The sequence below is a fragment of the Poecilia formosa genome, unplaced genomic scaffold (assembly GCF_000485575.1).
Source record: "Poecilia formosa unplaced genomic scaffold, Poecilia_formosa-5.1.2 Scaffold259, whole genome shotgun sequence".
Lineage (NCBI taxonomy): Eukaryota > Metazoa > Chordata > Actinopteri > Cyprinodontiformes > Poeciliidae > Poecilia > Poecilia formosa.
The window spans coordinates 258,957-282,014 of record NW_006800198.1 but is presented as its reverse complement, the minus strand read 5'-3'; the positions used below and the strand labels follow the sequence as shown (position 1 = coordinate 282,014).

Genomic DNA, 23,058 nt, shown 5'->3' with positions numbered 1-23,058 from the left:
CAAACTCTGATGAAAGTCTCATGAAAATCTCTTATCTCAAGTTATCATTAGTGAAAATAGACCCGGAAGCGTGGCTCGTTTGAGTAAATGATTAAATTGAGTAATAATAATGTCCTGATGGATGTCTTTCAAACTGAGCCATCAATCAATCAATCAAATTTTATTTGTATAGCACATTTCAGCAGCAAGGCATTTCAAAGTGCTTTACAGCATGTGACATTGAATAAACAGTAAGAAAGAGAAAGAGATTTTGAAAAAAAAAAAGATTGGAATTTAAAAAAAAATCCAGATTTTTAGTCAAAACGCCATTTGACAAGGACTCTAAACCACCAAAAAAAAAGAGATTAGAGATTAATAAATGGATAAAAAGTAAAGTTAAAAACATCAAAGACATCAAAACCTGGACTCCAACCCTAATTTAGCCATAGGCAACTCTAAACAGGTGGGTTTTAAGTTGAGATTTAAAGGAAGTCAGTGTTTCAGCTGTTTTACAGTTTTCTGGAAGTTTGTTCCAAATCTGTGGTGCATAGAAACTGAATGCTGCTGTCCTCGTTTGGTTCTGGTTCCATGTATTACAGTGGACCCCCATTGCTCAAAGGCGTTAGGGTCCACAGCCGCCCGAAAATAGCTAAAATCCACAATTACTTGACAACCACTTGAAAAATGATTATACTTGCCAATATTAATAGTAAAAAAATAACAAACATTTGTTAATATGCATTAATAATCACAGTGAAAACCGACTGCAGAAGCTAATATCTACAGTTTTTCTTATCTCCACTCATCAGCCATGGTTTAAGTTGCATCGTGCTTTGCTGTTTCAGCGTTGTGAAAACTGATCATGACTGAGACTTGACTTGCTTTTGACTTGGCCAAGCTGACTTCTACAGCCAGTGCTTGAAGATTCACTCACACAGAGTAGTTTTAGTACAGTGCTCCAAGAACATTTTGCACTTTATTTGATCTGCCTTTTCCCACACCAGGGTCAATTGATTTCTTTCTTTTCCTCCCCTTTTAACGCAAGTAATCAATAAACTGCACTGAGCTGGGATGCTTACAATCCATATAAATATAATCACGCATTTGTATTTATAGGAAGTAAACCAGCCTCGGAGAAACAGAACAAAACTACGACTGTTGTGGGAATAAAAAAGCTTTAGGCAGGCTTGATCTGCTGTAAATAGTAGGCGAATGTGATCTTATCACTCCAAGGAAGTATTTCTGGCAAATATGAAACCAGAAGGAAAAAAGAAAAAAGAAATCCTCCCTTGGCAGAGAACCCAAAAGCCCATGGCATTACTCTTTGATATTCTGACATGCAATTTTCTGTGTTGGAATTAAAATGTTCACCATTTGATCAGGGACCCCGATAGGAACCTGAACCCATTAATCAGCTGTGACAGAGCATTAATTTACTGATCAATGGGTAAAGGAACAGAAATAAGAATGTGTTGTCTTCTCAGGGGGCTGTTTCCCACAGAAAAGGCCCACTACCCTTCGACACTGCCACCCTGCGTGCACGAAACCCTTCTCGCATTGCACGCCGGTAAGATTGCTGCGTTTCGATCAGGAAGCTGTGGTCGGTCTCTCTGGAGTTTTTTGTGTTGTTTTCTGCTCACATACCTCTTGGTGGGAGGCTGCATGGATCGTGATAGATGGCGTTTTTAATTTCCTAAAGCAGGCCATTAGAAGCTAATCAGATTAATTTAACTGTTTGTGTCAGTTAAGATGTACACCTGTGAGGTTGTTTAGGGTTGGGAATGAGAATTAATGGCCACAGCTCGATGTTATACTGCCCCTAAGAGTATCGTCACGCAACTGCACGGCACGTCTTGTAAAGTGTGGGGTAACAATTGCAGCAGTCTTCCCTGGGCAGTAAACGATCCACTTTCCATGCAGAGTGGAGTGTGTGGCTGTGAGAAGGGCTACACCGAAGTGATGACCTCGCATGGCTTCTTGGACTACTGCACCAGAACCCCTGGAGTGGACAACAGCAAGAAAGCCGATGTGAAAACTAACTCTGGAAGATTAAAACCGCGGCCGTCTCAGTCCAACGACCTCTTCAGCGAGTGGACCTTAAGGCCCGTTGGCCCAGGTACTGAAATGCAAATGATCTGCAGCAATCAATCACATTGTTCCTGCTTCTAAAAATACCCTACTTCCTGTAAAATAAACGGACAAAAGGAAAAGCAAGAGCCTCTTTGGACCTTCCATAACAATTAATAGGGACCAGACACTGTAATAACAAATTAAACACTTAATTTACTGAATTTCCACACAGAATGACACTAAAAGTATCAGTAATATGTTTTTAGGTGTGTTATTAGGTTGGAATCTATGTACTTTAAAAGAAATTTAAAATAAAAATCCTCTTTTATGTTTATTTAATTTATTTTTATTGTTTATTATTATGATTATGTTTATTTAATTTCCCTTTGGGATTAATAAAGTACTTTGGAATTTGAATTATCTTTATCTTAAACCCTAAAATTAGAAATGACGAGATATTTTCTAAAGTAAAGAACTTTTTAACATTTTGTCACATAATCACAGGATTATGTGTATTTTACTGGGATTTTAATCCTGATAGCTAATTCAGAAGTTGAAGAAAACTTCTAAATGGTTTTCAGTGGTTTATTTTGCTTTTCCTTTTTTTTTTTCTTGCAAAGATAAATGGATGACGTTTTCTCTTAATTATGTGCAAATCTGGTAAAGACATAATTTTCTTTCCACTTGACAAACATGGTGTGTCACGCAAACTCCTGCTGGGGTTGTAATCTGTCAGTATGTGCAAATCGTTTGGACACTTTAGCAAGATAATTTGACCACATTAAATATCTTCTTGTCAGTATGTGGGCACAGAGTTTCATGACCGCCTAAACAGTCTTTAAATGTCTTTATTTAAAATCTCCCTTTTGGTCACACAGATGGAAGAGTAAAGCTGTGGGTTTATGCCGTAGCCATCGTTGGATTCATTGTCGTACTTTTCATCGTCATGCTGTCATTCCTGATCTGGTACGTCCAATTCCACTGTCTTCAAAATGTTCTTTGCCATATACGATTGTTAAAGCAGGGGCTTCTTTGTAGGGTTTTTTTCTCTCTCTCACACACGACACACACACACACACTCACACACACAGACACACACACACACACTCACACTCACATACACATACTTGGTATGAGAAAAGCATAAACATGGAGAGGCAAAAAGAAATTCCTTTCCTCCAACACAACCTTGTCAAGTATGAGTTATACTCCTCCACACTACTTTGTCTGTTGTGAGCTCCTGTTATCAGTTAATGAAATTCTCTTTAAAGACTGAAATCAAGTTGGACTGCCTTGTGCTGCACCAAGCTACATGCTTTCTGAGTTTTTTGTGTCTTGTCTCTTGCTGTTTTTTTAGCAAGCCATCCAAAACCTCCAAGGCGTCTCCTCCACCGCAGAAGCCCTTGACTCTTGCCTATGACGGCGATGTGGATATGTGACCTGGCTGCTATACCAGCAAGGTCACATGACTGGCCTTGGGCAGGATTCTGGCCTGGTTTGCATTGTTGCCAAGCACATACCCCGACCTGCTTGAGCCGGTGTTATGTTTGCGATAGTAAAGCGATTTGGTCTGCCGCTGACGGCGCCGAGTATTGGCCGGATCAAACAAGCGGAGCCAAAGCCAGTTGAGCCGAGACTGAGACATGGACCTCTAGATCCTTTTTTTCTATAACTGCCTGCAACATGAACACGCGGTCCAAGCACCATTTGCAAATGATGAAGCAAGAAGACTTTCAGGCACTAGAGACAAAATGAATCCACAAGTGAATCCACTGTGGAGGTTTTTGAAGTGTCAACAATCAGAGGGACCACATTTCTTTGTTTTATTTTTTTTTTAATTTGTTTTGGAGATGCTCCAGTCTGTAGTTACACATTCTACTGAAAGGTATTTTAATTTTCCTCAATAGTTTCTGAACTTTGTGAAAGGTAAAGCTCTTTGGATAAACTCTTTTATTCCTTATTTTCAAACAAGATGGTGTATGCACTACGTTAGTGCTGATTCGTTGTTGTTTTTTTGTTTTTTGTTTTTTTGGATGACTTTTCTAGTGTTTTAATTTATTTATTTTTGCTGTCTGATTGTGTATTGTTGATGATGCAATATGTTGTGTATATGTGGAAACCAAAATCAAAGCCTGCCTCGAGTTTAAGGGCAAATGTAATTTGGCTATTTCTCCGTTCTCACGTGACTCCCAGCCATAGAAAATAAAATTCAGCAACAAGTTCATGTCATTTTTACTCGATAGGATACCATTTTGATGCATTTTAGAAGAAAAATAATAAAAATAAAAATAAAAAAAAATCATGCAAATGAAAAGATTGGAAACCAGCATGATTGAAATCATACCTCATGCACAGTTTTAATGTGATGCAAAGCAAAACAGCACTTATCACTTAAATATAAAGGAGAATCACAAAGATGTTGGCTGGGTTACTCGTGGTATCAGGCATGACATTATGACCACAGGCAGGTAAAATAAATAACACACACCCTTTCTGTTTGAGGTCACCTCTAAATGAGAAAGGTTTAGGTGGGAAGTGAAAATGTTTTCCTCCAAATCCATCAGTTAGAAGCAGAAACAAGTGTAAGCGAGTGAGTTTGACAAGGGCCAAGTTGAAATGGCTATTCAGATCGGTCCGAGCATCTACAGAACTGCAGCTTGTGTAGGATTTTCCCAGTCTGCAGCCGTCAGTATCTGTCAAAAGAGGTCCAGAAAGGGGACAGTGGTGAGCTGATTGAGGCCCAACGAGGCAGAAGACTGGCTACTGTGGTCCAACACAACGGATGAGCTACGGTAGTCAATAAAGCTCAATTGCTGTGTTTCTGTTTATTGTAACTCTGAGCAAATTTAGATTCTGACTCTTAATAAAATCCTAATGGGTATTTAGATATTATTTATTGGCCAGTGATCCCTGCCAAGTGATTGGTTTTTCCCATGAGACTATATATATATATATATATATATATATATATATATATATATATATATATATATATATATATATATATATATGAATATGTTTTTAGCTACATCTCTGTTTATTTCAGGCTCCTAAGCTCATTTTCTTACAGTAGAGACCAATAATATCTTTAAATCATCTATTGTCAAACCGTGAAAGTGGAAACAAAGTCTCAAAAATGTGCAAATCGGCAACAATGGAGAACTGGATCCCAGAGCAACAGAAGAAGGTGGCCTGGCCTTTGTGTCAGGTGGATGGCCAGGGTAGTGTGTACTGCTGTATGATGTGTGTCCCACCAGTGCTGCAGACACCACTGGTGCAGCCTTACGGCTGTGACATCTTTCAGCAGCATAGTGCGTCCTGCCACAAACCAAGAATGGTTTGAGGTGCTGACTTGGCAGCCAAATCCCCAGATCTCAGTTTAATTCAGTATGTGCTGGACAAATAAGTCCAATCCACGGAGGCCTGACCTTCCATCTTACAGGACCGAAAGGAGCTGCTGCTAACATATTCACTCCAAATACCAGAGGATCCATCCAGAGCCCGAGTGGAGTCGTTGAGAAGTTCATTGTTTTCATTATGTCAACAGGTTAAGGCTGTTCTGGCAGCAGAAGGGAGACCATCTACTACCTTAATGGTCATAATGTCATGTCTAATCTGTGTCTATTTGTTTCCAAGAAAATTGCTCATAGTTCTTATTTTTTAATCATTATTCCATACACTGTTTCAATTAACTAAAAAATAGTCAATATTTTGTTTAGAGCCTGAAGAAAAGATTACAAACACCAAATATCTGTTAACTATCTTCAAGCATCAATGGTTTTTAATAAGTCTGAGTGGATTTTAAAACCCTTTTCACCTTCACTTCCCTTTTCAACTCAGTGGAGGATCCGTATTTCCTGCTTTTGGTGATTTTGGTGCTCACCAGGTATTAAGCTGTTTCTCATTCGGCCTCCGCTAATCAAAGAGATTCACATGTGCATCTCAATAAGTTTGAACATAACTGAAAAGTTACTTTATTTCTGCAATTTAGTTAAAAAAATGTAAACTTGCGTTTTATAGATTCATCAGACACAGTGATATGAATATTAATCTCATTTTAATGATTATGGCTCTCAGCTAATGAAATATTTTTTTCTTCATAAAATAGAGAGTACTACATAACATCAATAATAAAAAACAAATTGCATAAATATAACGGCATGGCAATGTTACGACCTACACAGTCATTGTGAAGACTGCTGACTTGACAGTCTTCTTGCAGAGAGTTGCTGAAACTCTCCACAACAAGGTTGCAGCTGGTAATTCAGAGCGTCATGTCAAAGTGGAAAGCTGAGTGTAAGAAAAAGTGCACAAGCAGCAGGAATTTAACCACAGCCTTCAGAGAACCAAAGCCTGCTCACAAATTTGAGATTCAAAATTCTCTTCGTGCCGCGCTGCATTAATCTAATAACTCACGTTACAAAAACAGCGTTGACCAAATATTAGGCCTGTCACAGTAACAAATTTTACTTAACAAATAGTCTCTAAAATTGTAGATGTAAACAATAAAGTTAATTTTCAAGCACAATAACTCAAGTTTGCCCTCTCAAAGTCTAATAAATTTTAATTCTGGGAAAAACACTTAACAGTGTAATTGAAAGACAATTTAAATATCCAAAATAAAAAAACAACAAAAAGTAATACAATAAAAGGAAATAAAAACCACACACAACCAAAACAGATTGTAAAAATGGATTATGTAAAAGAAAATTGCCCTTCAAAAAATATTAACCATCGGAATCAATTTATTTTGCGATAAATTGTTTATTGGGACAGGCTTAGCATTAAGTGCTTTTCCTGACAAGCACATGGACACACTTCTCAGTAAGTTCTCAATTTTCTGAGAACTTGAATTTTAATTTTCCAGCAGTTGTGTCATCGAAATAAACATAAATTATTCCTTGACATTTGTCCACCTGTGTGTATCAAATCTACGTAATCCACCAGTTTCATCGCCTGTAACTGAATAACTGAAATAATCAAACTTTTCGCTAATATTCTTATTTAATGAGATGCACCTGTTCTTGTATGTGACCTCATCTTGAATGTATTTATTCAGCCACTCTGTAATCCTTCTGGTTGTACAAATACGGTTGTTACATGTCACAACAACTGTATTTCGGCAGCTGTCTCTGTACGTAGGCATGCTTGATCTATTTTGGCAGAGAGCGCTCCAAGTGGCCTTGCAAAAAAGACTCTGTTTCATAAGTTGCCAAACATTTTAGTAATAGTCTCTTCTGGGGCAGTGTTTCTGTAATTTGGGAAGCAAAAAGCACACATAGTAAAAAGTTGGGTACGGGAAAAACCCAAATTTTAATTATTCCGATGCTCTAGACAACATATCATAAGCTAACTAGAAACATTTCTGTTCTTAGATGCTTATGAGATCTCCTTTGGGTGTGTCCGACGGATCGAAAAACATCTTTGCCTACTGTTTACAGTACCTAAGCTATTTGTGTTACTATTGTGTGTACATGGAGAACTGGACAAAATGCAAATAAATTGTGAAATCATGTGAAAATCAAAAAAAAAAAGGGCCTGCGTTTCTCTCACTATCCCCTCTCTGAGAGGGATATTTACAAGGCAGAAGCTCCAGACCAGGAACGATCTTTCATGGCTCCTTGACTTTCAAGTCCTGATACATCTGATATATTGTAATTACCACAGACTCTAAGGCAAAGCCCAGAACAGATAAGCAGTTGATAAGATTCATTTTGCCCTCCAGTCAGATTTCCAGTCCGATAGTCCCAGGATAATCCCGGGCTGCGAGCGAAGCAGAGTTTAAATCTTTGTCTCATCTAATTCATTTATTTAATCCTGTCACTTTTGCTTAAGACAAGGCTGAATTAAAACGCTTGTGTCACGGCCATCTGATCCATGGCGAAGACGGGGCCCAATCTTGTCATGTCCAATTCATCTCATTTGCGCATCTTTCAAGACACATTTGGAGGTTTTAGTGAAGATTTATGAGCAGCGTGACAGTTTGAGCTTCTCGTTTTAATGTATTAAATTTGTTCCTATAAGGAAGCAGGAACACTCTAATAAAATATGGTTTGGTGAAGTTCTTCAGAGCTGGGAGAGAGAGAAAAAAAACTTAGCCGTTTGTGGGGCCATTTCAAACAATGAATGTTTACTGCTTTGTTTTTTTAACTAGAAATGGAAAAGGTGTTTATCTGCATCCCAGAAAATGAAACTGTGAAAGTATTATCCTTCTAGTCTCCCAAAAAACACTACATGTAATAATTTGAACTTCAAAAACAGTAGATGTTTTTCAATTTATATATAATCATTGTGTGGAGAGCCTGCTGACACAAAATGATAGAAGATAAAAACACCACAGGCAGAGGCTTAATCAGAGGTGATCAACAGCAGATCACTGGTTTAGTTTTGTTTATTTATAAACAACCTTTGGATGACCATCATTATGCATCCCTTCAGGGTATTCATATGAAATTTTGATTGCCTGGGATTACTTCTTGCAGCCAGTTTTAATCAGATGAACTACTGAACTCTTTAAAATGATCTCACTTAAAACTGAGATCATTTTACTTCTTAATAAGCTGTGGAATGCCTTGGCATATGTATTTATAGTCAACTTTTTATGGACTGCATGAGAGGCACAAAACCCAGAAAAGGAGCATGTAGGGAGAATTATGGTCCAACATTGTACAGCACCTTTAAAAAGGTTTCATAAACACAATTTTTACTTGCATTTGCATTCCACATTACTGGCCAAAGCAAATTAGAACATGATTGGAAACTTTTTTATTTTTATTTTTTTCCAAAAATCTTAGACTGCCATATTTTTACGTTATATTTTTTTGTTTAGGGACATTCATTGTAACTACAACGCCACAGTCTCAGTGCTTCTGCAGCCTCTAACGTTTTGAACTTTGATCCATCTATCCTTGTATTATCTTTTGACCACACAGGAAAGGAATCTCCACAGCAGGGTGCTGCTTTCAGGCTAACCTGCACTAATCGTTTTCTACCAATCCTTCTGTTTCTCATCTAACCAGAACACCAATAAACTCCAGGCAAAGTCAGGACTATGTAATTCCATCCATCATATCACTTATAAAATATTTCATATTTCTTTCATAAAACTCATAAATAAAGAAGCAGTGAGTGAACCTCCCTGCCTGTTACATCTCTCTGCACCTACATAAATGATTAGAGTTCAAATAATTTTATGATCGGTTTTCTTTGAGGTTTTATTTTACACATGGAAGTTTGACCGAAACAAAACATGCAACTTCCTCCACGTACCTACAGAGCTGTGCATCATGGGGCAGAGGTATGAAATTCATATCCTCTTTAAGTCAGAACATCAAGTCTTCTCGTATTCCAAATACACAGAGTTTCTACAGATATTATCACTATTGGTTTCACTTACATGTTAAAGGGTCAGGAGGAATTTTTTTTTTCTATAAATTCTGCATTATCTAAAATAGATGCTGGCTATGTTGAACAAGAGCTAAAATCAGATGCTATTCCCATTTTGAAGGTTCACAGTTAACAACTTTCCCACTTCTAACATTATATAATCCTGATCTTGAAACTGCAGCAGTTAGGCATGCAACATGCAATAAACCTTAAGTAGCCTCTCTGTGAGTGCCTTCATAGGACCTCAGCACTCTCTGCACCCTCCCATATCAGTAAAAGGAGTGATGTGGGCCTCCTCTGCAAGCTTTCTTTTCTGGAGCTGTTTTACTGACATGTCGGTGTCTCTGAGCCTAGAACTGCATCTGCGTTTGCTGTCTTTCCAAAACAATTGTTGATGTGGAGGAGTAAATGATCAACCGTTCTACCTGTTTTTCTATCTTCATGCTCAAAAGTGTCCACATTCTCCACAGAGGTAATTGAGGGACTGGTGCTTCAGACTGAGTAAAGCAATTCTTAAAAACCTCTAAGAGAAATATCAGTGCAACGTTTTGTCTCTCTCCCTACAGTCTGAAGCTTCCTCATCCATTTAGAGGCTCTCAAAAGTTACTTGCTTCGTTATTCTAATTTCTCTGATTGTGCATATCATTATCATTATTATGTTGAACATGAAATAGCTGTATTCTTTCCTGTGTTTTTGACCTTGACTGGTAGTTATGTTATTTGCACACAAGAGGGCAGTGCAGTGAGAGAAAGGTGTGGTCACCTTAAGTTATAGAGGTTTAATTTGGTTTCAGCCAGACACCTGTTTGTTTTATAGATATTAGGACCCAACAGATGGCGGTAGAGCAACAATTATGGATGCAAGCTGCCGTTAAAATCTAAGAAAGAAGAAGAAGAAGAACCTGTCTGTTTTCTTTTGCTTCGGTTCTTTTGCTCAGTGTTTGGCAACCACAGATATGCTTTTGGTATGTGTGTTTTTTAATTACATTTTTATGAATTGTAAAGAGAAATGTGAATTATTCTTCAATTTTTTTTCACCCATAGGATTATGTGCATAAATATTTGATACTTTCAGATTTACTTTTTTTAAAATGCACATAAAATCTTAAATTAATGTAAGTATTTAATGATTCACAAGATAATTAAATTGATAAGCTGGAACATGGATATGAATTGAATTTATATATCTCTGTTTGTTGTTTAAGAAATTCAACGTAATAAACCAACCAAAAAATAAAAATGCAGAGGGAAGTCGTCCAGAGTCTTGTGTGGGGGTTAAAGAGAAAATAATTCAAAACTGAGAGATTTGAAACAAATAGATGAGATAAATCTGATAAAACAATTACTGTAAATCTGAGCAGGTTAGTTTGGTTAATTTTAGCTCAAAGCACCATTTCATCTGTACAGTCATTGTAGCACCTAACATCTGTGAGGCTGGGGACTAATTAACGATGATAAACTGAGTGTTGTGAGCTGAACTTGTGTGTGTAATTTTTCTATTGAGTGCAGATGGGTGTGAGAGTGTGTGTGTACGCAGAGATAAAAGGAGAGAGGGAGGTTTTAACAGTGCCTTCTAATGAACATCTGGCACAGAATTAGACGTAGTTAGTCAGACTAAAAATCTCTTTCATCATTTGCAGGAGGGAGTTCACTCCAATTAGATGGATCATGGCTGAAAAGTGCTAACTTTTCCACCCCCTGGATTGTTTTTGTCTCCTTTTTAATCCTGTAACTTTGTGTCTGACCGAGAAAAGGTGACATGGAAAACAATGAGACCAAAGAGATAAGATGGTGCAACCCTGTGTAATTAATGGAAGGACTTTGAAGTCGAGTCTGACATGAACAGTGATCTGGCAGTTTTTTAAAGCGTATGGAAAACTCAGTGGGACTCAAAAAAGACAATAAATGATTTTCTCCCTGAACCCAAATAATGTTTGTTTCACTCCCAATTCAAATGTTTCAAAAGCTAATTGCAGGACTAATGAAAATGAGTTTATTTGAAGCTAACAGTATAACAGCATTAACATAACTCTGTGTCCAATAATGAATGAAGGCTGGACTTATCTAGAGACGGTGGGTCAAGCTGCTGCCTCTCCAACTGGTCTTCTTACGGAAACCATCTGTGCCAGAGGAACTCTACAAGCAGATCATCCTCCAGATGTATACCACTTACCCCTTTATGTCGTAAATTTAAAATCTCCGCCTGGATGTTTTTTTGTTTATTTTAAATGTATGTAGTTCTTTAAATGTCCTGTGAGTAAATTTATTTGCTCATATGTCCATAACTACCGGAACTTTCAATATCTAGCAAGTAATTTTTGCAACTTACCGTCTATTAAAAGTGTCACTCCCTGTTAGAGCAGGAGTGAAATTACCATAATAACCTGATTTTGGCTAGAAAGCGCAACGTCTCCCCTTTCAGAAACTGTTGGGATTTTTCAGATAGCGCAAAATGTGGCGTAATTACGGTACTGCAAATTTGGCTGAACTGCTACATTCAGTAGCAGTTCAGCTACTGAATGTAGCTGAACTGCATTCAGTAGCTGAACTGAATGCAGTTATTCAGTTTTTGAACATGTCAACAAGCCAATTTTTTTTATTGAATATATTGCAATTATTTGTGATATTTATCCATAGGTTTCACTATAGAGTGTCATAGACAGAAATTGACACTTTTTAAATTATGTAACTTGTATTTTTATAGATCTTTTGCATTCAAGCCTCGACATTTTAATAGATGCAATTCTATTGACTCCACTGTAAACAATTCACATTATTCTTTTATGTGTATTTTGAAAACATTTGAACAAAACCAGGTTATTATCGATCACCTTGTTAAATATGTACAAAAACATTAATACCATTCAATCCCACCACAATTTAAAAGTAACTCCAAATCAGGCTCCAAATGAAGTTCTGCTCTAGCCCCCATTAAACCTTGGACCGCCTGTGAACATGAAATTTCCCTCAGATTTGACAAAAACTATTACAATGAAATTTAAGGCAGCAAAGTCAGATTAGACGCTCGGGTCTTTCATAGGATAATATTCTGAAAATAAACGCTAAACGTACAAATGACAGCGCGCAGGCCTTGGGAAGACGGATTTTCTTTGGCGGATTTCCTCCGCCACCTTTCGCCCTCCCTAAAGGGAAGAAGCTGTGACACATGTGGGAGGGGTCACTCCAGCCTTCCACCTTCCCCCCGGGACGCTGTTCTGCCGGAAGACCGTAGTAAGTGATCATCGTCGCGATTTGCTTTTCACGCTCATGACGGGAATCTTAGCGAACGATGAAAGTCGCTCTTTGACGCTCACTGAGCGGAGGACGGACGTGTTTTGTTCGTATTCATGATTGTGTCGGAGGGGACGTGACAGCGCCTGTCTGCCTGCGTGCAGCTCTGTGTTTCCGCTGCCGCCGAAGTCATTTTTGTCAATAAACCGGCAGCTCTGTCGTAATAAAACAGGGAAGGGAAAAAAGGCAGATGAATTTCCAGCTTTGGCGTTCCAATAATAGAGAAATACGCTTTGGTGTGGTGACGTTCAACCATACATGACTCTGTTTCAAATAGCAGATCCCAAATGTTATCTTATGTTTGTGTTTGTACTGTTAGGTGTTTAAGTCAAATTAAAACATCATACACAACATGGACAGCATGTTTCCGGTTTTATTTGGAAGTGAAATGTGATATACTTTACAGAATTTGCAACCGATAAGCTTGACTGTACTTTATTTGGCTTTTTTTGTGATGTACAGCTGAGTCTGACACATTTGATTAAAACACAGTGGCAGCATCATCCTGTGGGACAGGGAATCAAGTCAATAGCAAGATAAATGGAACTAAATACAGGAAGAACACCTGTTAGAGGCAGCAGAAGTCTTGAGACCTGGTGAAGGGACTAACTTCTCTGCAGGACATAACGCATAAAGTGAATTTGATTAAAGTGTACGGCCCAGCCAAAGTATAAACCTAAATGAATTGCCTCTTGTCCAGACAGGCATCATGGGATCCCCACTGAAAAGTCTGGTTCATGATGATGATAGGTACCAGAGATCCTTCCACCTTTTTCTGGAGCGCTCCTCTGAACACCAATGCATGCGGGACTTCATCCACAGTAAACTACCCGACATTCTGTCCAGGTAAAAGCTCATTTAACAATGATTTAACACATGGACAACTGAAAATATTACGGTCTGTGGTTGCATTTTCTTTAGAATTTTTTTTATACATGCCCAATAAAAATAAAAATAAAAAATCTGTGAATAGGTGAATTTCCTGGGAATTATTTTTGAATGATTCCACATAAAATTTCATAAAAACTGAATTGTGAATACAGTGAAAACTGCAAAGATAAGTGCAATACTAATAATCCAAACTTTCACCATCCTCCCCTGCACCGTCAGAATATTTCGTAGAGGAATATTTCTCGACAAGATAATTGTAATTTTGACATGTCTTGACAAAATTATTATGATTATGTAGTTTGTTTGAAAGAGGAAAATATTGATTTGCATGAAAGAAACAAAACTTTATTAAATGGGTTAGTCATTTTTGCTAATCTTTTCTGGCTTTTGGTTGGTGATTTTCACAGATAAATTATTTGAAATTTAAATAGGAACCGACTTTCATAAAAAAAAAACATGCTGTCTGTTGCTTCAGCTGTGTTACAATTGGAATAGAATATATTAATATTTTTTTGGATTAAAAGTTCAAATGAACCTTTCACCTAAGTTTGTGAAAAAATATATATATTTTCTTGTTGCATAAAGGCTTCATTAATGGTGCCAAAATATAATTTGAAACAATAATGCATTTGATGAAGGAAAAAAAAATGCCAATTCGTTGTCAGTTGAAGATCAGGATTAAGTTGAGACAAATCTGTATCTTGGCTTTTAAAACCCTGCAGCTGTGAACTGTGAAGAACATGTGATGTGACATCAGGGTTTTGATTAACTGGAGAACCATAAACAGGAGATGGTTTTGACCTTTAAGCAACTGGTAGGTAAGAGAAACACAAGTTAGTACTTATTGTTGGAAAACGGAATATGTGAATTTCATTGCAATGCATGTAATTTGAATGTATCAGTTTGCTGTACGAAAAAGTAAATATCTAATTAATTGGAGTGCAGGGATATTCTGAGACACATGAATCGGAAAGATACAAAACCTGTGAGAATCAATAATCACAACCTGTGGCGCTTATCACAGAAAACGGTGAACAGAGTTTCTTTTAACTAAACTTAAGTCCAAAGTCTGTTTCACAGATTAACAATGCGTGGCTGACGATCTAAATGTATATTTTAAACAGTCAAATAGTATGTGCATGGTTGTGAATTCCCAAAAATTCACAACCAACAGCGCAGGCTGTGGGAGGTGACTGACGTGCTGCAGAGAACCCAACCAAACTCGGCTCTTTTTTGACGTTTTCACAAGCAGATCCGTCAGGAAGCCGGTGGGATGTGACTCACAAGTTAATTAAAAGGTGTAACAGAGTTAATAAAAATTTACGTTGATTGACAGAACGCGCCACAGCGACATTCAAAGCCTAAGTTCTTGCAGAGGCTTCAGTCGCTAGATCAGAACATCTCACATTCCCGAGTGTCGGGCAGAATTGTCAGTTACAGGCCCAAAAAGATGTGACCCACATTTGGCAGGTTGGAAGCTGTGAATTTCAAGGCGTCGCTGCTCTGAAGACACTCTGCTTTTTCTTTATTCCTGCTTTTTCTGCTCTCCCCGCAGCATTGGAGATGGAAAGTCCCATCTAAATGTCATTGGAGTTGGAAGCGGAGCTGGTAAGAGCACAAACTATATGGCGCTGACACCGCTGAACTTAGCGTATGTGCAGCGTGACACGGTAAATAGCTGAATGACCTCTGCAGCAGATAGCTAAGGTGAGGGAACGTTGGCGAATCAGTCGGCTGCTGCTGAGCCGATTGGAGAGTTTATTCATGGCTGCTGTGAGAAGAAGAAAAGACAGTGTGGAGGCTTTTTGTCGCCATCTGACCATTTTATTTACTATTAGTTTGACAAAATGACCTAAACACCATGTAGCTTTACAGCACCAGGTTCTATTACAATACAGTCATTTCTTTTCCTGTGCAAACTGAGCACTTGCCCTCAGAGTGCTGCTACCCTTTACTTATGTCCAAGCCCATCCTTTTACTTTACCTGAGCTGTCATTTCTGTATCATAATGGATTCTCTAATGGACTTGTAAATCCATTAGAATGACTACAAACTTCCCTGCAAGGTAAAACAATTCACTGCATCCTCGCATCGGCTCCATGGCTTAAATTTACTCCTCTCATCGTGGCAACTTGTCACCTTCAATAGGAAAGAGAACAAAATTTTCTCCCTTTAGTCAAATGATACTGACAGCATAATAGCTGGAGTACCTGCCCTAGTTTTTAATTCATGTGGACTTTATGAGGTTACTTCACTTTGGATTTCAAAATCTTCATCAAAATCCATTGTGACTTTGAGTATTTCTTACATAACAGGATAATTGGGACTTTTTAATCTACTTTTTTTGTGGTGACATCATAATGTTGTATTTGACTTGCCTAAGAGCCCAGCATTGGGAATTATAAAGTAATGTCACATCCAGCATAAATGAGTTGTAGCTGCGAGGCAGAACTCCAGAGTGATTTACTAAATGCTCTGGTGCTGTCTACTGTTAGCATTACAACATGATAAACAGTGTTTTCTTTCAGTTCTTTCTATACAAGCACTAAAAGATATAATTCTTTTTTTTTTTTAATTGAAGCTCTATTAAACAACTAGGAAGAATTTGGGTGGAGCAGACAGTCTACATTCAGATGTAAGTAGTCATCCTTGATGTAGATACATAGGCTTCAAATTTTGACCTCAGAAATAAAACCAAAAATCCAAACACAACATTTTTTTACCTTCAGTAGATGGCATCTTAGAATGCAAGTTTATAAATTCAAATTAGTTGGTCACAGAGGTTGGAGCAAACAGGCTTAAAACACATACACTCTATAAGTTTATCATTCAATTTCATATTTTGCTCCAAATGGGCACAAAGCTAAATATAAAAAAGATATTTTAAATTTCTTTTGTCTTGTGTTCTATGCTGACTGAAGTGCATTTCTGCTTCTTTTGAAAGATGAACTTACATTTCTAAGTGTGGTGGCGTTTTTAAAAGTCAACACAAGTGAATATGAGACTTAGCAGCATTTGTTTAACAAAAGTTGTTTCATTTTTGAAACAACTTTTGTTTGAAAGCTTTGGCTTCAAAGCTAGATCTGGATGTAAACTCAACGATGTGCGAGACTTGCTACTAAGTGGTGCAACAGAACAAACCTGTTCAAAAAGTTGAAACCTAAACACTAAACACAGTCACATGTGAGCAGCTAAAACAGAAAGTGGCTAAAATCTACATGTTGGTCAATGTTCCAGTTATTGCGGGTCGAAAGCAACTCTGAACAGCTTTCGAAACGGCAACGTCAGCTATATTTAAAATTTAACCTATGATGCAATTTTTCTTTGGTTTTCTTTTTGTAACACATCATTATAAAAAACGAAGGGATTTCAACAAGTTAACATTTTGCCTCTAACTTTCTTTTTTTTTGTTTTTAACTGCCTTGCTTCTGCTAGGTGAGATAGACCTAGAGATGCTCAACGAGCTACATAAGAAGCATCCAGGGGTGACAGTAGATAATGAGGTGGTGGAGCCAAGCAGCCAGCAGCTACACAACTACAAAGGTACAGTCTTCTTAAGGTTCACCCTCTTCTTACAAAACGTGTCTGTGTTCACATGCATTCTAAAAGATGTTTCAATATTTAATTTTCTGGCTGGAAAGGGTATGTTCTTTGTATTTTTAATGCTGAAGCATCATGTTAAAGCTGCCTTTAACCTTCTTATCAATAAATTAATAAAACCATTGCTCCTTTATTAGAGAAGAGCTGATCATTGAACCACAATGACCAATCAGCAACCAACAACCCCTCCGACATACTTCCAATGACAAGTGGCTGGTTGTCTGCAATCTGATGCTTAACACAGTTGCAGTTTAAGGCTTCTAGTTTGCTTTACTGCACTTTGGAGACAGACCAGGAACAAAGCAGAGGAACAAACCAGGCTGTAGTAAGACTTGGCAATGGAGAAGGGGTTTTAATGAGCAGAGAACGATGCGTATCGTGCGTGCGTGCGTGCGTGCGTGCGCTTATTTGGTTCATGTTCTGGCATGTGTTTACCTCCGTACCTGCTCTTGCAACTTGACAAAGTTTACATAAAGGAGCCACACCACCAGCCAATCACAGACTGATCTTTTTCATCCCATATCCATACAAATGCTGCATTCACTATTCCTGAATTTTCCTTAATTTTCCCACTGTGGGAACATAAAGCATATTTCTTTCTTTCTTTTTTTTTTTTTTTTGACATTACCCCAAAAAGTCAGTGGGGTTAGTAGAATGTCACTCGATTCGGTTGAATGACACAGATTTATTGTTTCCTGCTGTACAACATAAAGGCTCATTAATAAAACACATACAGGGATCTGTTGCCTTATGTTTAAATAAAAAATGAAGATTAAATAAATATGAATGAGATACAAAACAGCCAAACAGAGAAAGAAATTTCTGACCTGAGTTTTTAAACTCAGGTGTTTACCACCTTTTTGGAAATTTTGTCTTTTTTTTAATTGAGAAAAGACAAAATTTCCAAAATTAGCTTACACTTCACTTTGTAAAACAAGAAAATGTTCCATTTGGCCTAGTTCCTTTTGGATTATTAAAAAAAAAACCTTTCACATCAACATTTAGCGAAGGCATGGTTCCTTTTAGATTTCAAATTTAAAAAGAGTCCATTTGTAAAATTAAAATAAAATCATTTAGAAACATCTGGTGCAAATAAATTAAATCAAGTTATCAAAAAATGTAAAAAGAAATATAAATAGTGAGCATAAATTGCACATCCCCAAACAAATACACAGCTGTAGCACCTTTTAATTACAGCATTTAGTTATACAGAACTATGCAACTCCCATCAATTATATTGAATCAAATTAACATAAAATCATGTAGCTTTGTAGGAATTTTTTTTGGCAAATTTGGATGCTTCAGTTAGTCAACTGAGAATATTAAACAAGCCAAGTGTGCAAAAAGGTTCTACAGCATAAAAAATATAACGAAACACAGTAAAGACAGACATCAAAAAAGCAGAGTGGCATTGCAGAGAGCCTGATGGTCCTCCAAGATTCATGAAAAACTAGAATGGAAACTGGTCAGAGAGGCTGCCAGGAGGCCTGCGTGAACAATGAAGGAGCAGCAGGAATTTCTGGCAATTGCTAGTTTTATGTTCTGCATGTGACAACGACAGAAGATCTGTGTGGAGGCATGAACACAGCTGCACTCAAAAGATGTCCACAAAATCTGACACAGTTTGGGAACTTTTGCATGAAAGAGTGGACAAGTTCCAAGTCGAGATGTGAAATGCTGACAGACTCCCGTTAAAGAAGGATGGATGCTGAAGCTGAGTAAAAAGCTGCTTCCACAAAGGATCAGCTCAAAGGAGAGTGCAAACAGGAGATTGTACGCTGCCTTGGACAGATTGTTTCCTCTTTCTAACCAATGTGTGTGTTCTTCAGATAACACAAGGTGAATTGGAACATTACAGGTGGAACAAGTTTGGAAATGATTTGTTATGGTCTCCTTTTTGTTTCTAACATCATAAAAACCTGATATTTTGGAATGTGTACACTTTTTAGCTCAGTGTATTTCTTTTCTATACCTCCCTACATAAAAAAAAACAGTTGTTATATTTGTTAATTATCTGTCTTAAGTTTTAGTGTCGCAGAAACCTGAGCTAAACTACATCAAGTTCACCTGGAACAAGATGACGGCCTCGGAGTTTGAGGAGCGCTGGAAACTGAGCGAGACGACGAAGAAGGCAGACTTCATTCACATGATACAGGTTGGTGCTGAAGTATTGCCAGCCCTCGTGCTGTATTTCTGACACATCTAGGTCATATTCATTAGGTGGCACTCGGCAGCAATTAATCCCATTAGGGCATCTGTCTACCATAGCAATATAATTAGGTGCTCCAGGAATGCAGTTACAGGCTCATTATGTGCGGTGAAATCGACAGATGCTGTACTATGTGAAGGATCCCGGTGCTACCATCAGCTTCTTCCAGAGTCTCCTCGATAAGAATGGGAAGCTTCTCATTATTCTTGTGTCTGGTGAGTTGATTGACGTCAATTTAAATTAACAATCGTCCTTGTTATTCCTCGCTGATGTGAAGGAAACTGTTACGCTTCGTTTGTTCAAGGGGAAATACAGTTGCAAACTGTTTCACATTTTGTTGTGTGAGAACCAGACATGTCGGTGTATTTTATTAGGGTTTCATGGAGTAAATCGACAAAACGTGAAATAAATATGCATAAATATATGAAGTGGAAGGAAAATGAGAAATGGCATTCATCATTTTTTCACTCTGATGCCCCAAACAAACTGCATTATGTTTCACTGTCAGACTGTCTGTCTGTGCAAGGAGAGCATTAATCAGAGAATGAGCAAAGATGACTCTGGGGGAGCTTCAAAGATCCATAGCTCAGGAGGGAGACAACAGCTATTAACCACGGCGGTGAAGTGAGAAGAACCAAGAAACTGTCACGACAAAACCCCCCGTTTGCAGTTTTCCACATGACGGAGCAAACATTACGACAAATTTGATATAGTCAGAAGGAACAAAAATCAGACTTTTGTGCCTTCATGCAAAATGCTACGTGGGAGTATACGGACACAGCACATTGCTGTTAACACACTTACCATTCATGGCAGGAGCAGGAGAGATGGTCAGAGCTGAGTGAAGATAGCTGGAGTTGAGTCTAGTTTAGTCAGAGAAGATGACTTCAGACTGAGGTACGAAAACCTCAATCCAATTGAGAATCTATTGCAAATTTGGTTTAACGTTGAATTTCACAGAGCCTGGACTGTTTTAGAAATAAGATTGTGTTTTTAGATAAAGCAAAGCCAGCAGGAACATAGTCCTGCCGGCTGCAGCGAACCGTCTGAATATAAACCCACATGACACTCATCAGGTTTTTTCACTTGTGAAACAATTTTGACAACTGTGCATTATTTCTGAACTACGCAGTGTTTTCTGTTGGTCTACAACATAAAACACCTGTAAACATTGTCACCATTTGCTACCATGCTGACGCTAGCACTGTTTCTGCCCCACCTGTTCAAGGAGAGAGCGGCTGGGGGAAGCTGTGGCGGAAATACAGGCACGAGCTCTGCAATACAGAAATAAGTCAATGCGTGACCACGGGAGACATCAAAAGCCTCCTGGACTCAAAGGGAGTGAGCTACCACAGCTTTGACCTGCCATCTCAAATGGATATCACCGAGTGTTTCACGGAGGGAGATGAAAAGGGGGAGCTGCTGCTTGACTTTCTCACCGAAGTGCTGGATTTTAATAAAACGGCGTCACCAGAGCTGAAAGACGGCGTGTTGGAGCTGCTCCGGCATCCGGACTGCAGCATGGAGTCTGAGGGCAGAGTGATCTTTAACAACAACCTCGGTGTCATAGTCATCGATAAGCCAAATTAAAAACAGATCTTAGCTAGAGTGAAGGTCAGATTAGTCCTAGATGATGATGAACTACTTTCAAGCACATTGAGTATCTTCAAGCTTTATCCTGTATTGAATTTAGTTTTGTATACATGTTGATGTTTAATGAATTCTAAAGTTCTCTAACGTAAAATAAATTAATGTATTCCTTTCAATTTTTATGATTAAACTTGTATTATTATGACATCAAAGATCATTCTTACTCCGTTACAGACACTAGATTTTTATCCGGTCATTACAGTTTGTAATGAGCTGCTGTTGGCAGGCTGCTGCCCAGACCCCATCATACTGCTGCTTTCTCCGGGAGCGTTTTATTCCAACTGTACAAATAAATATAGAACTGGACAATTAGCTTTTCATGGAGAATCAATTCAGATAAGCTTAAAGTAATTGTGCATTATGTTTTAAAATGATTGGAAGTATTGTTTCTAGTAGGACTTGAACTGGGTAAGTGAAAACACAGTTGCTCCTGGGAGCCTTTTCTTTAGCTGTTAGTTAATTTACTTGCAAAAATAATCAGGGTTTGTTGCTAATAGAAAAATTATGTTGCAGCTTTAATTTTGTATTTCTGAATTCAGATAAGGAGTCTCTCACTGACGAATCTGAACAATCACATAGAACTTTAGTTTTTTTTTTTTTTTTTTTTATTCAACTTCACCATAAATGATCAATTATTTTGGTGAGTAACCGGTTTTGTTGGTACATGGAAGGGGATAAAAGACAAAATGATTCATTTAAGTATGTTGTATGGAACAATATAAAGATGCTGAAGAAATTTTCTTTTGTATTTTGTAAAATTTTCTCTACTTTAATTCCTCTAAGAACAAGTTTGTGCTGCTAATGAGTGTTGTGCAAAATCTAATAGAAACTACACTTGACTACTGGAAATATTACTCCATGTTCTTGTGTATTAAAAATGTAATTTCTCACCTTTATTTCTATTAATCAGTAAAAACCACACTCACAATATTCAGAAAAAGGCAAAACACTGCAGTATTTTACAGCGCTAATGTTTTCTTTGAAATCAAAGAAAAGAAGAATCCTTCAAATTACCTGCATTATCTAGTTTTGCGATTCTCATCTTAGGAACTCCTTGTACCATAGAAATTAGTTCACTATTGAGGCCCTGGTAATGTCTTTGCATTATATAAAGACATTACCACCAGAGTGATCATTTTTAAGAAATTATTTCTGCTTGTTCTGATGTTGATGGCTTACAGTTAAAAACACAAAATTCATTTTCTCAGAAGTTTATCATTTTACTTGGAACCAATAAATAATGGCAATTTAATGTCTCTGCAATTTGAAGCAATCCCACACAGTGAAACACAATGTCTTAACATTTAGTGCTATAATCTAAACTGCTGAGCCTCACTGATGTAACACCACCAGCCGTTCATACTGCAGCAACATTATTCTTCCGTCGACACAAAATGATCTTTCTTGGAATGTGGAATCTGTTTAGATGTTCATGAGTTTTTGATGTGAGACACATAAAACATGGATTATTTATATTGCCGTGAATTTCTTTCCCTCCACAGTTGCAATGAACTCAATAAATGCTACTGATGCAGACCTTGAGGCAGATGTGTGAACCTCTGGCACCCTCCTGAGGGCAACAATAGTTACTGGAGGGAAAATGATCACTGTGCTGTGCTTTAAAATTGACATCCCGATAATTTTAACCCTAAACTGCATAATCAACACTAATTTGTGTTTTCTCTGAGGTTAATCTGCAGTAATTGTTCTAAGTTCTCACCAGACAAGCATGAAGTAAAACTTGATTTGGAAACCCAACACTTCCAGGAAAGCCCATCACCTAGAAATCACCTCATCATGACTAATGGCTCTTTTATTGTCTTAGCCTGGTGACTGTGTAATCCACAAATGAGCAACAAATAAAGCAACACATATTTTGTCAGACAGCCATTTTGCATTTTTTTAAATTTAGTCAGTTACATTTATGTATAAATTTCATGACGTGTCGTTCCCTGTGATGTGTTTTAGTCCAGACTTGGTAG

General features: G+C 37.8%; 2 protein-coding genes across 9 annotated transcripts in view; both read left to right on the top strand.

The window, feature by feature from the left end:
* Window positions 1–11,003, top strand: part of thsd7ba (thrombospondin, type I, domain containing 7Ba) — a 211,742-nt gene extending 200,739 nt beyond the window's left edge. For 4 of the 5 annotated variants that reach the window (XM_007570353.2, XM_016680858.1, XM_016680856.1 and 1 more), the window contains 4 exons: window positions 1,464–1,546; window positions 1,900–2,095; window positions 2,928–3,015; window positions 3,407–4,329. In XM_007570353.2, the coding sequence (XP_007570415.1) occupies window positions 1,464–1,546; window positions 1,900–2,095; window positions 2,928–3,015; window positions 3,407–3,488 (449 nt within the window). In that variant the 3' untranslated portion in view covers window positions 3,489–4,329. Of the gene's footprint in view, window positions 1–1,463; window positions 1,547–1,899; window positions 2,096–2,927; window positions 3,016–3,406; window positions 4,330–10,992 lie in introns of those variants that run through there. The other variant, XR_001664524.1, reaches the window with a different exon arrangement.
* Window positions 5,063–21,382, top strand: LOC103150649 (histamine N-methyltransferase-like). Of its 4 annotated transcripts, none has more exons than XM_007570352.2 (7): window positions 5,063–10,400; window positions 13,431–13,572; window positions 15,173–15,225; window positions 17,053–17,160; window positions 19,242–19,372; window positions 19,548–19,641; window positions 20,655–21,382. In XM_007570352.2, the coding sequence occupies exons 2-7, from the start codon at window positions 13,436–13,438 to the stop codon at window positions 21,014–21,016; spliced, it is 885 nt and encodes a 294-aa protein (XP_007570414.1). In that variant the 5' UTR covers window positions 5,063–10,400; window positions 13,431–13,435; the 3' UTR covers window positions 21,017–21,382. The 4 variants fall into 4 exon arrangements, with proteins under 4 accessions (XP_007570414.1, XP_007570411.1, XP_007570413.2 ...); XM_007570349.2 differs by having other exon boundaries at window positions 13,427–13,572; XM_007570351.2 differs by lacking the exon at window positions 5,063–10,400 and adding an exon at window positions 12,495–12,666.
* Window positions 21,383–23,058: the final 1,676 nt, after the last annotated feature.

Bases quoted from the DNA above. Each gene is read 5' to 3' on its own strand.
- LOC103150649 (XM_007570351.2), top strand. From the start codon at position 12,510: ATGACAGCGCGCAGGCCTTGGGAAGACGGATTTTCTTTGGCGGATTTC. The intron at 12,667-13,430 runs GTAAGTGATCAT...TTGTCCAGACAG, and splicing joins TGTTCTGCCGGAAGACCGTA to GCATCATGGGATCCCCACTG. The intron at 15,226-17,052 runs GTAAGAGCACAA...TGCTTCTGCTAG, and splicing joins TGGAGTTGGAAGCGGAGCTG to GTGAGATAGACCTAGAGATG.